The sequence below is a fragment of the Denticeps clupeoides genome, chromosome 4 (genome assembly GCF_900700375.1).
Source record: "Denticeps clupeoides chromosome 4, fDenClu1.1, whole genome shotgun sequence".
Lineage (NCBI taxonomy): Eukaryota > Metazoa > Chordata > Actinopteri > Clupeiformes > Denticipitidae > Denticeps > Denticeps clupeoides.
In genome coordinates this window covers 12,699,397-12,714,692 of record NC_041710.1, presented here as the reverse complement: position 1 = coordinate 12,714,692, position 15,296 = coordinate 12,699,397, and the positions used below count along the sequence as shown (strand labels likewise).

The following is a 15,296-nucleotide window of genomic DNA, read 5'->3' as shown; positions in this document are numbered from 1 at the left end:
TGTCAAACACAAGTTCATGGACCCACTGTCCTGGCAAAATAAGTGCCAAAGACAAAGTACCACAATCATCATGAACACATAAAGGCGTGTACTGCTGTACATTGTTGTGACTAAAGAACTGTTATAAATTAATAGAAAGCTGTAAAGAAAACAAAGACAGACCAGAGGAGACAATGAATGAAACAGGAAAGCTTCCTGTTGCTGGCTGTACTTACATAGAATATGTTTCCAAATCAGGCTCTTGGTATTCGCATACTCATATACTTCCTCAAGAAACCATGACTGTGTAATAATTTTGTACTATTGTAAAGCTTTGAAGCTCGTGAATTTCAGTTATTTCTGGGCTTGTGGCAACACTGTGATGCACACTGACATTTACGTAAATATGTTAGCAAAGTGATGCTTCATAGTACTTACCTAGTGGACGCCAAAAGCCTATACACAGTATATAAAACCAGTTCATGCTGATGTGGCAACCAAGCACTGTGATGTACATGGACAGAGGGGTTCTGAATCCAGACCTGCCCCGTGATCGAATGCTTTGGGAAAATGCACAATGATTTGCTCACTGACTGCTCTGATGAAAGTTCAGTTTATACGCTAATTAAAATAACATGCTAAATGTGCTGTTTTGCTATTTTATGGACATTTTGTATTTCTGTGTCTGTGTTTTGCAAACACAATGATGTTGAACTCAAAGGTGGGAAGCCAGACTCTGCACACCACAGAAAGAAAAGGCTGTGACGACACAAGATACACAATACTTAAAAAAAAATTAAATAAAAAATAAATAACAGAGCAGACGATTTGGCCCAGGATGCAAGAAAAGTATTAAAAACATACCCACAGAAAATAAATAATATACTTTAAAATATATTTTTGCACATACAGTATGCAGATGTTTCTTTTGTGTTACTGACTTATTGTTAGCACACACTTTTGCTGTTAATGCTGATCATTTGCCACACACATTGTAGGCAACAGACATGCCCCTTACATAAAGTTAGTCACAACACCCCTTGATGGCCTGGAGGCCTTTGGCCTTAGGTGGCCCAAACTTTGCCCTTCCCCACCTCCAAAGTCAGCCTGGGTCTTATTGGCTCTTTCCAGCGCCATGGCGGTGTTCCGGGTCCTTGTCAGGACCTCCTCCAGCTGTCCTCTCAGTGCATGAACAGTGTCCAGTTCAGTGTGTAGTACCCGTGTTTTCTCTGCACTGCTGGAGGAAGAGGGATGGGAATGGGACATTGGGAGGGGGCAGATACAGGAACAGCAGCATTCATAGCTGACCATATAATATACACTGCATCCGAAAAGTATTCACAGCACACCACATTTTGTAATGTTACAGCCTTATTCCGAAATGGAATCTGGGGAAGGTTAAAGAAAAAATGTTTGCTGCTTTGAAGGTCCCAGTGAGCGCAGTGGCTTCCAACATACATAAGTGGAAAAGGTTAAAAACCACCAGGAGCGAGCTTGCCGGCCACCTAAACTGAGTGATCGGGGGAGAAGGGCCTTAGACAGAAAGGTGACCAAGAACAGAGTCAGAGCTCCAGAGGAGAATCTTCTAGAAGGACAATCATCTCCGCAGCAATCCACCAATCAGATCAAAGTGGCCAAATGGAAGTCACTCCTTAGTAAAAAGCACATGGCAGCCTGCTCCATAGATCTCTTAAACTCAGACTGGGGTTAATCTTTCAGCAGGACAATGACCCTAAACACACAGCCAAGATATCAAAGGAGTGGCTTCAGCACAACTCTGTGAATGTACTTAAGTGGCCCAGCCAGACACCAGATTTGAATCTGATTGAACATCCCTGGAGATGCTTCTGACGCTTCCCATCCAACCTGATGGAGCTTGAGAGGTGCTGCAAAGACAAATGGGCGAAACTGGCCAAGGATAGGTGTGCCAAGCTTGTGGCATCATATTCAAAAAGACTTGAGGCTGTAATTGTGGCCAAAGGTGCATCAACAAAGTATTGAGCAAAGGCTGTGAATATTTATGTGATTTCTCAGTTTTTCTATTTTTAAGAAATTTGCCAAAACCTCAAGTAAACTTTTTCACATTGTATTTGGGGTATTGTGAGCAGAAATCTGAGGAAAATAATGCATTCAATCTATTTGTGAATAAGGCGTTAACATAACAAACTGTGAATACGTTCCGGGTGCACTGTACCACACAGACCATAACTACAGAGGCGTAGTGTGAAGAGAAACTGCATTCCTACCTGTCTCCACTGGTCTGGACCTGGGTAAGGTTCTGGTAGAGTTTCTTCTCTGCTCTTAAAGCCTCGTTCAGTGTATTGTACTCAGACACTACATGCTCCAACACATTCTGGGAGGCAAAACACACAATCAGTGAGATTAAATGAAATTGGTTCAGACACAAACTGTATTAAGACCAGAAACTAATTGTGGCACCTGGCAACTGGGACTGGAAAGGTTCTGACTGGCTCCTCCCAGCAACTCCTGTTTGGAAGCCAAGGCCGATCTAAGACTAGTCAGCTCTGCCTAAACACAGGGAGAAAAAGAGAACAACAAAATTATTTCATGTTTTGTCCAAAATCACAGGCAGTGATAGGCCCTTACAGAAGTAAGGAAATCCCACATTATACAGAAACCTTTGAGAAAACTAACAATCTCCAGTTTTAGGTGTGATTTAGGTGTGATTGTTGTACCTGGTCGTCTATGAGCTTTTTGAGGGCCAGCTGTAGCTCATCTCTGAGCGCCCGGTTCTCCTCCCTGGAGTCTGTTCTGCTGTTCCCTGTTGTTTCCTCCTGCCCCTGCATTAACTCCTGAGGAGAGTAGACAGGCTAAAAAAATCAAGTTCAACCATCACAAGACACCTCCGATCATGACCTCCGATCAAGGGTAACTAGACTGGATGTGCAGATGCAAGTCTAATCAACTTAAGAAATCTAGAGTCAACTTAAGTAGGGCAGTCAGAAAAAATAGCAAGAGCACTACTGTCATTATGAGAGTTGCTGTCATTATCACATCACATTCACTGCAGAAATGTTTTGGTGTTGCTTGGCCTGTTTTTGTGGTACTAAATAGTCTTTGGGGTCGTCTAGACACTGTGATAATTCACCTCAAAGCTTTTATGACGCTCTCTAAAGCCTGTGTGATGTCTTGTTTATGTCTTTATATAGACAGTTTTTTCCTCCAACAGGATCCATTCTCATTAACACTAATGTGTGAGGGGTGTGTACGTAATGTGTAAGTGCCTAACTACTGCTGCTGCTTCAAATATTCATTCTGAACTCATTCATTTACCAGTATTGCATTTAGCTAAAATCTATATCTGCAGGACATGTCCAGCAGGGCATCCCAGAGGTGAGTAATTTGGAAGGAAGATTTGAAAGACTACACTGATCTGTACATCAGAGTGAATACAGCCTCAATAAAACACTCCAGAAGAGCTTAAGAGTACTGCCCCGGGAGGGGAATAACACCTTGGGCTTGATGTGTATTTTGAAGGTAGTGTCTATTATTGTGGGATTAGATTATCCAGGATGTCCCACGCCTGCAGTGATTACCAGCATGGCCTGTAAATTTAACTAAATCAAATCTCTGAAGTCTAAAAAAAAGTTAATTACAGAGTGGCGCTGATTTTTAGGCCCACTGCGCACTAAAACATTGCATTAGAGAACCTCCTTCTGGATTGTCCTTTTACATGAACAGTACAGTGTGCGTTTATGTGTCTGTACGTGTGTGTTGTGTGTCACCTGAATGAAAGCTTCTTTCTCTTTCAGCAGCTTCTGAAGTCTCTCCATCTCTCGGGTGATTGGAGCCACGTTCTCCCTCTCTTTCTCCCTCTCTCGGCTCAGCTCTCCCAGCTCTCGTTCCCGTGACAACAGCTGCCGTCGCAGCTCCTGCGCCTGCCCGGTCCGCTCGCAAATCACCTGCCCTAACCTGTCTGCAGAGTCCTGAAGAGTCAAGACAAATGTACAGAGCATTACTTGACAGAATATACATTTTTCATGTTTAATAACTGGCGCAAAATCATGTTTCACATTTATGTTTCATGGAATCAAAGTTTCATTGTATTATTAACTAAAACTGTATGGTAATATCACACTCAAGGTGTACTCAAGTGATGTGGTATTCGATTTCGATTTACAGCATTTATCAGACGCCCTTATCCAGAGCGACTTACAATCAGTAGTTACAGGGGACAGTCCCCCTGGAGCAACTTAGGGTTAAGTGTCTTGCTCAGAGACACAATGGTAGTAAGTGGGATTTGAACCTGGGTCTTCTGGTTCATAGGCGAGTGTGTTACCCACTAAGCTACTACCACCTACGTGTTATGATGTGTTACTCCCAAGACTGGATCCAGGTCAGGGCAGTGTTTATACCTTTATGTACTGGTCTCTGCTGCTGATGGTACTGATCAGGTTGTGGGTCAATGCCTGGTGCTCTTGGGCCTGCCTACTGCGGTCTGACAGCAGTTCTTGCAGGAGATGCTCTTTCAGCTGCAGACGAGCCTTCAGCTCCTCCACCACCTCACTGGGGCTCACACACACTTTGGACAGCAGCGCAGCCCTCAGATCCTGATACACAGGAGTCAGAAATCAGCACAACCACTGCTGTCTGATGGGTCGGTATGGACAACACAGCAGGTTTGTCTGCACTGGCTAGAATTAGACAGTATTTAATTCTAATTTCAGATGTTATCATTTCATTTTGAAACAAGCGTTTAAAGTGAGTAGGCCACCAATGGTGCCAGATGACAGCTGATAATTTCAGGCATAAATAATGCACAAAATGCACAAACCTGGCAAAATGTCTGATTAACTGAATTAGGTGAATCTACATTCAGCTGAAGGAGAAGCTGTGTACCTCTGTCTCTTTGCTGTGTGTATGTAACGCCGTCTGTAGCTGGGTGATCAAGTGGTCTCTCTCTCGTAGGATGAGTGTGTGTTTCTCTTCGCTCTCTTGCTTCAGGCTCTGCACTTTCCTGCAGCTCTCTTGTGTGTGTTCTAGCTCTAACTCCTTCCCCCGCACCAGAGCATCCAGACTCTGCACACACACACACACACACACACACACACACACACACACACACATTGTCTTCTCAAGCAATACAAATGTTATAACTGTTGTGTAAGCCATGGTATTATTATTTGTTATGTACTGTATATTTCACTCTATGTCCGACTCTCTCACACACACACACACCGTTATAGTCTCCTCATTGTTTGTTAATATGGTACGCAGCCTTTCCAGGTCTCTCTCTTTCTCCCTCAGAGCCTGATGAAGGCGGCGTGTCTCTTCCTCCTTCTCCTCCAAGCACTGGAACTTCTCGTCTATTGAGCGCTATAAACACACAAACACATATATAGATGTTCAATGCACATACAAGAAAATCTAAGTCAAATAAAGTAGCTCAGTCAGAAAAAACAGGAAGAGCACTACTGTCATTATGAGAGCTGTCATTATCACATCACATTCACTGCTTGGTCTGTAGAAATGGTCTGTTTTTGTGATACTAAATAGCCTTTGGGGGCCGGGTAGTGTAGCGTTGCCCTCTGACCTCCAGAGCTCTGTCTCTATCTCTGATTCGACTTCTGAGTTTATCCAGTAGGGCATCTCTAGGCCGACCAGAGTCTGCAGGTGGGTCAAGCATCTCGCTGTACTCCTGAAAGACAGCACAGAAGACCTTTGAGGGGTATGGGGGGAAGGGGTATTCAAATGAGGATCATTTGTCATTTGTTTCTGTTTACAAATAAATGTACATAATTTTATAGGGTTATGGCTGCAGTGCAGACATCACATTTATAGCAATGTGTATGGTGTATTGTGTGTCTGTGTGTGTACCTGCAGGAGCCTGTCTTTGTCCTGAAGTGATAGGCGTAGCTGTGTGATGGTGTTGTCTCTCTGTTGCAGCACACTGAGTTTATCTGCCTCCATGTCTTTCAGCTGAGTGTCCTTCATCTGCAGCTCAGAGCGAGACTGCTGTAGCACATTACGCAGGTCCTATGATTAAAACACACACACAGAGGTCCAGATCACAATGCACACACACTTACTGACAAACAGGAGACCTTGACCATACAAACCATTTACATGGTTTTACACACCTGGCTGTGTTTCTCTGTGGCCTCTCTGTGCTGTAGTGCTTCCTGTAGGTCGTTGTTGAGACGCTGGGCAGCCCGGCTCTGGTCCTCCGCCTGCCTCTGACTCTGTCTGTGGGCCCTCTGACTGGCCTCCAGTTCCAGCTGCACAGAAAACAGGGAGCCCTGCAGGGCCACCAACTCTGCCTGCAGCTGGGTCACACCACCGCCATTGCTGCCCCCATCTGGAGACTGGAGGACCAAGGGCCATAGAGAGACAAGCAGACACAGGACAAAACAGACAAACAGAACAGTACAGAATTCACATTTTTGGCATTTTCAGATTCCATTTTATGTTTATTTGTTACTGTTCTCATCTTTAACAATGGTTCCTCCAGGAATCACAGGCATTGCCAAAAGATCAATACTAACCATAATTTCTCTGATTCTCATTAGGGTTGAGGAGGATCTATATTATTTTCAGAATTTAATATGGTGTTGTCAGAAGGATGTCGAAAAGGCTGGTTTGTCAGTGCTGTACCTGCATTTGTTGGAGCTGGTTGCGATGAGCAATCTCTCTCAGCTTACAAAGGGTGGCATTTTGGCCCTCGATGAGCTTGTACAGTTCCTGGGCCTTAAAAACACATACAATGATTTAGGTATGTACATGAAATGTATACTTATATTTATTCCAGGAACATTTTTCTGGTCCCTACAAGTGAAGAGTAGTGATGTAGTGATGGAATAACTAATATCACATAGAGGTTGTATTAGACTTCTTATGTATTATTACACTTGATGTGGTCTCACCTCATTGTCTTTGGTGGTCACAGACTCATTGAGGCCCTGTATGGTTCTCTCCTGATTCTGAGCTGCCTGTCTGATTGAGCGCAACTCACACTCCATCTCACTCAGTTTCTCCTGCAGCTTCTACAAACACACACACACACAAATTTTGCCTTTATGTTTTTGATTCAGTTAATTGCAAATGTGTCAAATTCATGACTCTACTTTCTTGCAAAATGATGTGTACTTACTTTAAATATATCTTTAAATATGTCTATTTTGAAATGTCATATTGTCAATGTACTACTTATCCTATCCTAACATGTATTTTTACTATTCTTGTGACTGGTTCACCACCATTCACCAAAGCAAAAATGTGTGAGAATATAATTATATACTCAATTCTGATTATGAAGACATTGGTTCCCAAAACAGTCTTCAGGGAACAATAGTATGCACTTTATACAGAATCAGGTTACAGCTCAACAGAAGTTGTATAAAAACAATAATTATGTGGTCTGGGTAGGGGTCTATAGCCACATGTTATAGGTCTGTACTTTAAAGCCTCAGGTCCAATCCAGTTCTGTATTCAATTTCTCATATTCTGTGTTAGAACTAAAAATATTTGGTATGCATGTGCAGGTGTGGTGGCATCACCTTGTTGTTGGCTTCTGTCTCATGAATCTTAGCCTGCAGGGATTGAACTTGGAGCTGAGCCTTCTGCAGCTCACTGACACACTGCCCTGCTGCACACTCGTACTGGTTCAGCTGGGCCTGCTGCTCCTCAATCAGGCTCTGCACACAGACAGGTCAAAAACTGGTTATGCAGGAACTGATGATGACAAATAGAAACAGAAAATCACGCACTCAACAGATACAGTGATTTCCAGTAGACACTCCCTCTCATGCATGGAAGACCACACAGTCAGTGCGAGGTCCTATCTGAATATCTATAATAAATCATCCGCTCTCACATGGCAACACAAGGCTTCCATTTCCACATGGGTGGTCTAACCTGGTAGCCAATATAGGTCAGTTCTCTCCGCTGGGTGGCTATGTGTGTCAGTATGCATTAGCTAGCCTAGTTAGGGCAAGGGGGCCCTATCCTTGGTGTGAGAGAGACATTTCCAGGGGTAACCTAGAGGCATAAAAACTATATTTAACACTGCTAATGCATGCAAGCACCCAAATCTGCATTTTACTGAAGATGCTATTATTATTATTTCCTATGTGTGCATATATGTAAATGCTTTACGTAAGAAAGCATCAGCATGGAAACCTATAATACAGAAAAAAACATATTATTCCTTGATAATGCAGATTGTTGCTTTTCATTTTCTAACATGGAATGACTGGCAATCCACACATGCATTTGGTAACTGACAACTAGATTACATTAGCATCACTACCAGATGAAAGCTAGGTAGTGACAGGGAAGTGATCAATTCGGTTTTGAGGGAAGGGACACAAGTTTGAAATTAGATGCCCTTCCAGACCTCAGAATCTGAGGAAAAAAGATTTTTTAACAGATGTTTTAGATGCCAAAAACCTGTCAGGCAAATACAAAATTATAAGTATTATATTTATCTAATTTGCTACCTCTAACTGGAAACGTATTTGTTTAGCAAAAAGGCCGTTGTAATAGGTTCATTAAAAATACATTCTCTCAGCTCTGCACATGGTTCTTATGTAAGAATGCGAGTTTGGCGACTCCTTGTAAGGTACAAGAATATCCTACAGCCTAAATAAAACAAAGCAACAAGCACGTGGCCACATCAGCTGTAGGGGAGGGCTGTCATGGTGACTGCAGCATTGTCAGGTTCATTTAGTGTCCTCCCCCATTGGGTGAAACAACACAGCAGTGGACAAAGCCAATGATAAAGCTCCCATGGTAACCACAAAGCTTTTAAATCCTGTGGGATCTCTCAAATTCCATGTTGTGGCTGCAGATACAAGCCATTCACTGCTAATCGATATTTGGCAGATCTGTTGCCACAAAAAAAAAGATTTTAGTCAGAATGAGATGTACAGGGATGATCATTGCATGGTCATGGTGGTTGCCCTGTTACCTTCTGGAAGCGGAAAGGCATGTACTCCACATAATCATCATGCCACATCTCCTCCAGTTCCACCATATCCTGCCCAAAATCCAGCTGAACACAGGGAGGAGGGGGTTCCACCTCTGTCAGCTCACAGTCTCCACCAACACAAACAGTGGTCCTGAGGGCCCTTTCTGGGCTGACCATCTTAATGCCTGTTTTTCTGGGGTTCGGTCGGACCAGAACAGGTAGCCTGCTTCCTAGCTGGATCTGAACAGGGTGGTAGGAACAGGTTTGAAGCAGGCAAAGAGCCAGAGCCATTTTACTGGCAGGTGCGGAGACTCGCACACGCTCTTCGGACAGCGAATCAGAGTTTCCATCGTCCCTAACGTCTCCGTCTCCTTCTGACTCTCCAGTTTGGACGGGGGAGTGAGGAGCATCAACGGCTGTGTCCAGGGACTCCATTGAGGGGCTGGAACTGCCACGGCCTAACAAAGTGCGTTCGCTGTCAGAGGTGAGCTCGGCATCAGCGGGCTGGCTGTCCACCTTCAGCGTGGTGGTGGAGGAGGTGCGTTCCTCCTCTCGCTCCTCCCCGGACACGCTCCCAGCACCGCTGGCGCTCGAGTAACGAGTAGACGGTCCACAGGAGGTGCTGCGCGCCAGCTTACGGGGCACCCTACACACGGCCTCGTAGTCAGAGTCGGCCACACGCAGCGCGCTGCACCCACGGCACCGCTGTCGAGGCCGGTGGCCCGCCGAGAGCTCAGAGGGGGCGTGGTGGCACTGGTGATGGGCGCACTCAGCCAGCGTCTGCTCCTCCTCCTCTGCCCACGATTCATACACAGAGTAGACCAGGTCCTCCTGCAGCAGAGCACAGTACTTGGCATGATGGAGGCCAGACATGTCCACGGTGCAGTCCTTTCCTGACAACTGGGCGGCTCCGTTGGGCAGCTCATCGCCGTTGTGTTTGCGATACAGGCCGGCGATGCACTGCCGCAGCCGGTCCTTCTCCTGCAACAGCCGCTGTAGCCGCTCGACAGACAGCGCCTCGACGCGGGCAATCACGGTGTCGAAGCGGTACATGCGGTCCAGCATGAAGGCACACTTGCCGCAGGCGAACTCGCCACGGCCATCCCGGGTCAGTTCCCGACCGAGGGCGTGTGACAGCAGCACCTGCAGGTTGAGCTTGGCCGCTGGGTGGAAGATCCAGCGGCGCTGGTTGCCACACAGCTCCCGGGCGCAGATGCGACACGCCTCCTTCATCCCGGCGTCCGGCGCTCAGCAGGTCAGCTGGAAAATGAATGCGGTTCTCTGTGCGGCGGTGAATGGTGCCAGTATTTCACAGGATCCGCACCCTGGTACAGTTTGTGATTCAAGGCTATATTAAAAAAAAAACCACTAAAGTCTCTCATTCAGACATTTCAGACATGCTTCACAAAATAAAAAAATAGATGTACCACATTAAATAACACAAGCATGTCATACAAATATGACCGCAGGGAGGGGGCGTTTTCAGCAAATATTAAAAATAAATACAGCCTGTAGCCTCGGCAGTGAGCATCCGATGCGAGGACGCAGGCGATGAATGAGGGTCTGTGCGACGTCTGCGTGTCCAACAAGCCCGGGGGCGACAAACGCGACGCATTCCAGCCAAAAGCCGGTCCACAAAAAATGAAGTCACGCTGGTATTCCGCGTTCACCTGCGCGGAGGAGGAAAAGGCCGAGATGATCCAGCATCGCGTCGCCCGACATCGCTACATCACCACATGGGCTGTCACGCTGATCACCAGCAGTCGATCCACCCCCACGCAGGACGTGCCGCGGGGTTCGGTGAGGGCTGCGTGACGTGCCGGTGCGTCGTTCGGCGCGGCGAGCAGGTTCACGACGCTGATGTCAGTGATGTGGCAGCGCCGTGCCTGGCGAGACCGGCAGCCGCAGCGCGAACCATTTCTCATCGCGGTGGGGGGGGAGACCGTGTATAACATTTAGCGTTCACGCACTGAATAGCAAGGTAGGAAAATGGCAGAAAGCTCGACGCATTTTCTCGAACGCTTTTTATCCTGTTGATTTTTTTTGTTGTGTATAACTTGTGAGGGAAAAACCGCTGCTGTCAGCCGACACAGACTGAAGTCCCGCTTCTGTCTCTTCGACTCTTCCTGCGGTCTGCAAGCCGCGCAGTGTTCAGCTGAACGGGTGGGTCAAATGTGAAATGGTTAACGTTACTAAACCTGTGGTGAGTGGCTTCTCAGAAGAGAACAGAAAACAATACAATAAATGTACCTATGTATACTTAATGATGTAATATGAATTTACTTGGTGACTAGATAGACATTCTGCAGCAAATCATATGCACTAGTTACAGGAATGGAAGAATGCATATCAATATGACAATTTAGTTGAATAAACAAATTTTACCGTGTGAGCTTTATTTATTAAATAATTAAATCACATTTAGAATTGCCAAAGCAAACTGTGCCTCCATACTTTAACAACTTTGAATAAAGAAAGCATTTACATTTACAGCATTTATCAGACGCCCTTATCCAGAGCGACTTACAATCAGTATTTACAGGGACAGTCTCCCTGGAGCAACTTAGGGTTAAGTGTCTTGCTCAGGGACACAATGGTAGTAAGTGGGATTTGAACCTGGGTCTTCTGGTTCATAGGCGAGTGTGTTACCCACTAGGCTACTACCACCCTAAAAGCTAGTGAAATTGGAACAATCTTCCAAATGAAAACATACAAATTTTATGTTCCCATGCAGGCTAATGCAATTGTTATATAAAGGTTTTTGTCACTATGTCATGTCCAGAGGGGTGGTCATGCCTTCCCTGTGTGACTTCTGACGTTCTGGATCATAAGATTAAATAAGGCAGTTTGGTTGTTGATGCCTGAGGTTGTGAAGTGGTGTGTGGGGTAAGGAGGCTGACCTGTTCATTTCAGATGGACCTGTGATGGGAGAGGTGATGAGCAGAATCCAACAAGTAAAGCATCTCCAGGTTTTATTTGCAACAGCCTTTAGAAGAAGGCATGTCCAAGTGATCATGGTCATACGACTGGCCCTTGCTTAAGTCTGTTATCAAATGTCCCAAAGACGTATGTCTCTTAAGTGTTTAGTGTGAAGTCTATTTAGATTTTGAGAGAACAGATCATAAAAATAATAAATGCCAGTGATAAAGAAGCCCTTCTTGACTGCAGGGTTGTGTAATCTGAGCACATTGCTATTCTCGTCAGCTCAGTTTGCATTTTCCACAGAGCTGATTTACAAGTGAAAAATGTCATGGGAGCTTTTGAGCAGCGCTGTCTAACAGAAACATCCTCTCTGAAAAGCAGACCCAGGCCACCCAGGTTCCCAGAACCAGAGTGGTCCCTGTGTGTATGGTGCCAGGTTGGGTAAACAACAGAGTGGCAGCTGCTGCTGTGGAAGTGTTTGTAAAAAAACACCGGCTGCCATTTTGTCTGTTGTGTTATGACGCACACTGTTATTTTTGCATTGCATCACAGCAGCAAACGTAATACAGGGAGTGCAGAATTATTAGGCAAGTTGTATTTTTGAGGAATAATTTTATTATTGAACAACAACCATGTTCTCAATGTTTTTAGTTTGTTTTTATTTTTAGCTATTTTAGGGGGATATCTGTGTGTGCAGGTGACTATTACTGTGCATAATTATTAGGCAACTTAACAAAAAACAAATATATACCCATTTCAATTATTTATTTTTACCAGTGAAACCAATATAACATCTCCACATTCACAAATATACATTTCTGACATTCAAAAACAAAACAAAAACAAATCAGCGACCAATATAGCCACCTTTCTTTGCAAGGACACTCAAAAGCCTGCCATCCATGAATTCTGTCAGTGTTTTGATCTGTTCACCATCAACATTGTGTGCAGCAGCAACCACAGCCTCCCAGACACTGTTCAGAGAGGTGTACTGTAAATCTCACATTTGATGATGGACCACAGGTTCTCAATGGGGTTCAGATCAGGTGAACAAGGAGGCCATGTCATTAGTTTTTCTTCTTTTATACCCTTTCTTGCCAGCCACGCTGTGGAGTACTTGGACGCGTGTGATGGAGCATTGTCCTCATGAAAATCATGTTTTTCTTGAAGGATGCAGACTTCTTCCTGTACCACTGCTTGAAGAAGGTGTCTTCCAGAAACTGGCAGTAGGACTGGGAGTTGAGCTTGACTCCATCCTCAACCCGAAAAGGCCCCACAAGCTCATCTTTGATGACACCAGCCCAAACCAGTACTCCACCTCCACCTTGCTGGAGTCTGAGTCAGACTGGACCTCTCTGCCCTTTACCAATCCAGCCACGGGCCCATCCATCTGGCCCATCAAGACTCACTCTCATTTCATCAGTCCATAAAACCTTAGAAAAATCAGTCTTGAGATATTTCTTGGCCCAGTCTTGACATTTCAGCTTGTGTGTCTTGTTCAGTGGTGGTCGTCTTTCAGCCTTTCTTACCTTGGCCATGTCTCTGAGTATTGCACACCTTGTGCTTTTGGGCACTCCAGTGATGTTGCAGCTCTGAAATATGGCCAAACTGGTGGCAAGTGGCATCTTGGCAGCTGCACACTTGACTTTTCTCAGTTCATGGGCAGTTATTTTGCGCCTTGGTTTTTCCACACGCTTCTTGCGACCCTGTTGACTATTTTGAATGAAACGCTTGATTGTTCGATGATCACGCTTCAGAAGCTTTGCAATTTTAAGAGTGCTTCATCCCTCTGCAAGATATCACACTATTTTTTACTGTTCTGAGCCTGTCAAGTCCTTCTTTTGACCCATTTTGCCAAAGGAAAGGAAGTTGCCTAATAATTATGCACACCTGATATAGGGTGTTGATGTCATTAGACCACACCCCTTCTCATTACAGAGATGCACATCACCTAATATGATCACCTTATTAGGGCTGTGCAATATAGCATAAAATTCATATTGCAATATAAATAAAAGCATAGACGGTAGACGGTATATATACTGCGGTATATAATTTGATAAGTAAATTTAAATGTAACTGTTTTTGAAAGGGTAACCTGTGTCCATAGCAATGGCACTGCAGCCGGAAGTTGTATAATAAACCTTTTACAGATATATCATTATATAGCATAACTGTATACCAGATAAAACAATATCTATATAAAACGATAAGGTCACTGACATACCAGGTATTTGTATGATGTGAGTGATTATATGAAATTTTAGGATTTTTTGTATTCAGCTGTAGAGTTTACATTTAAAATATAGTAAGACACTATGCTTGTCTGTGAAGGTTCTCAGTCATCCAGGTGAATTTGTCTGAAAGTTGAGTCATCTGATTGACAAAGTTCTGTGGTTGCAGAATGAAACGTCTCTACATTAAAGAAAGAAAGGCCAGTTGCCATTACTCAACTTTCAGAGCCCACTATTCTTGTTCATATTTTATCATGCAGTCCCTCCAGGAATACTAAGATTCTATAATGACCTTTTTGCACAGGGCACCAAACAGGCTAGGACCGCCCCATGCCATTTCCATGTGCGACTTCACGAGAAGCGAATATTTCTGCGGTACGCCGGTATGATCCAACTTTCATACTGTTTATACTCCACAGTCCAAATTATTTTGCAGTGAGTTATGTAGCTGATAAAAATTTAAGGAGCAAAATTAACCATTTTGTGTTCAAGTGTATGCCATGGTCAGGTTGAAGGTGACCTTCTTTACAGTCATCTAGTCTACCAGCAGAGGGAGTGTTCTGAACACAGGAGCACAACATACAGTCACACAAACCAGCGAGTTCACACTTACCTGCATTTCCTGCTGAATGCGCAGACGCTCACGACCCAGCTCTTCCTGATGAAACTGGCAAGAGGGAGAGTGAGTGAACATTTGGAGAATGTCAGTCTGGCATACATCTGCAAAACGTTATTGAGAACTGCCCTTAATTAGTGAGAAACCTTCACTAGTAGACAGTGTTTCAACAATGTTATTTATCTTACACATACAAATATAGTAAATGAATGTGGTCTTAAGAGTTTTTTATATTTTCCAGACTGTATAAGATTTGTAGTTTGCAGTGTGCTGGAATTTGTCTTTTATTCTCATATTTTAGAATATTAAACATATTTTAAAACATAATGTTAATCAATAGTGCATTCATCTAGACGACATAATACAGATGATCAGATCAAAAACGTAAGAGTGAGTGTTTGATGTTTCATCTTTAAAATTGGATACCTACCTCCACATCTCTTTCTTTTTGCAGAAGAGAGGAAGACAGCTCCTCCACCCGCTCCTCCAGCTGCTCTGCCCGCTGCTTCAGCTCCGCCTTCTCACCACTCAGCTCCTCTATGACTCGCTCCTTGCAGCACAGAGCATGCCTCAGCTCCTCGATCACTCTAAAGCAGGACAGCAGAGGTATTTCAGA

General features: G+C 44.4%; 1 protein-coding gene and 1 long non-coding RNA gene across 8 annotated transcripts in view; one reads left to right on the top strand and one right to left on the bottom strand.

The window, feature by feature from the left end:
• Positions 1 to 15,296, bottom strand: part of LOC114787518 (myomegalin) — a 48,846-nt gene that overhangs the window by 18,207 nt on the left and 15,343 nt on the right. The window contains exons 8-23 of one of the 6 annotated variants that reach the window (XM_028975111.1): positions 15,111 to 15,267; positions 14,678 to 14,731; positions 7,497 to 7,634; positions 6,864 to 6,983; positions 6,595 to 6,687; positions 6,081 to 6,305; positions 5,818 to 5,976; positions 5,534 to 5,638; positions 5,179 to 5,316; positions 4,840 to 5,019; positions 4,356 to 4,550; positions 3,726 to 3,926; positions 2,676 to 2,792; positions 2,419 to 2,508; positions 2,226 to 2,332; positions 1,074 to 1,216 (exon numbers count right to left, since the gene is read on the bottom strand). In XM_028975111.1, coding sequence (XP_028830944.1) covers positions 1,074 to 1,216; positions 2,226 to 2,332; positions 2,419 to 2,508; positions 2,676 to 2,792; positions 3,726 to 3,926; positions 4,356 to 4,550; positions 4,840 to 5,019; positions 5,179 to 5,316; positions 5,534 to 5,638; positions 5,818 to 5,976; positions 6,081 to 6,305; positions 6,595 to 6,687; positions 6,864 to 6,983; positions 7,497 to 7,634; positions 14,678 to 14,731; positions 15,111 to 15,267 — 2,222 coding nt within the window. Of the gene's footprint in view, positions 1 to 1,073; positions 1,217 to 2,225; positions 2,333 to 2,418; positions 2,509 to 2,675; positions 2,793 to 3,725; positions 3,927 to 4,355; positions 4,551 to 4,839; positions 5,020 to 5,178; positions 5,317 to 5,533; positions 5,639 to 5,817; positions 5,977 to 6,080; positions 6,306 to 6,594; positions 6,688 to 6,863; positions 6,984 to 7,496; positions 7,635 to 8,908; positions 10,198 to 14,677; positions 14,732 to 15,110; positions 15,268 to 15,296 lie in introns of those variants that run through there. The other 5 variants (XM_028975109.1, XM_028975106.1, XM_028975105.1 and 2 more) reach the window with 5 other exon arrangements.
• On the top strand, positions 10,440 to 15,280 carry LOC114787519 (uncharacterized). 2 transcript variants are annotated; one of them, XR_003749416.1, is made up of 5 exons: positions 10,440 to 10,889; positions 10,993 to 11,071; positions 14,369 to 14,447; positions 14,557 to 14,746; positions 15,135 to 15,280. It is a non-coding gene; the product is annotated as an uncharacterized LOC114787519 (long non-coding RNA). The 2 variants fall into 2 exon arrangements; XR_003749415.1 differs by having other exon boundaries at positions 10,440 to 11,071.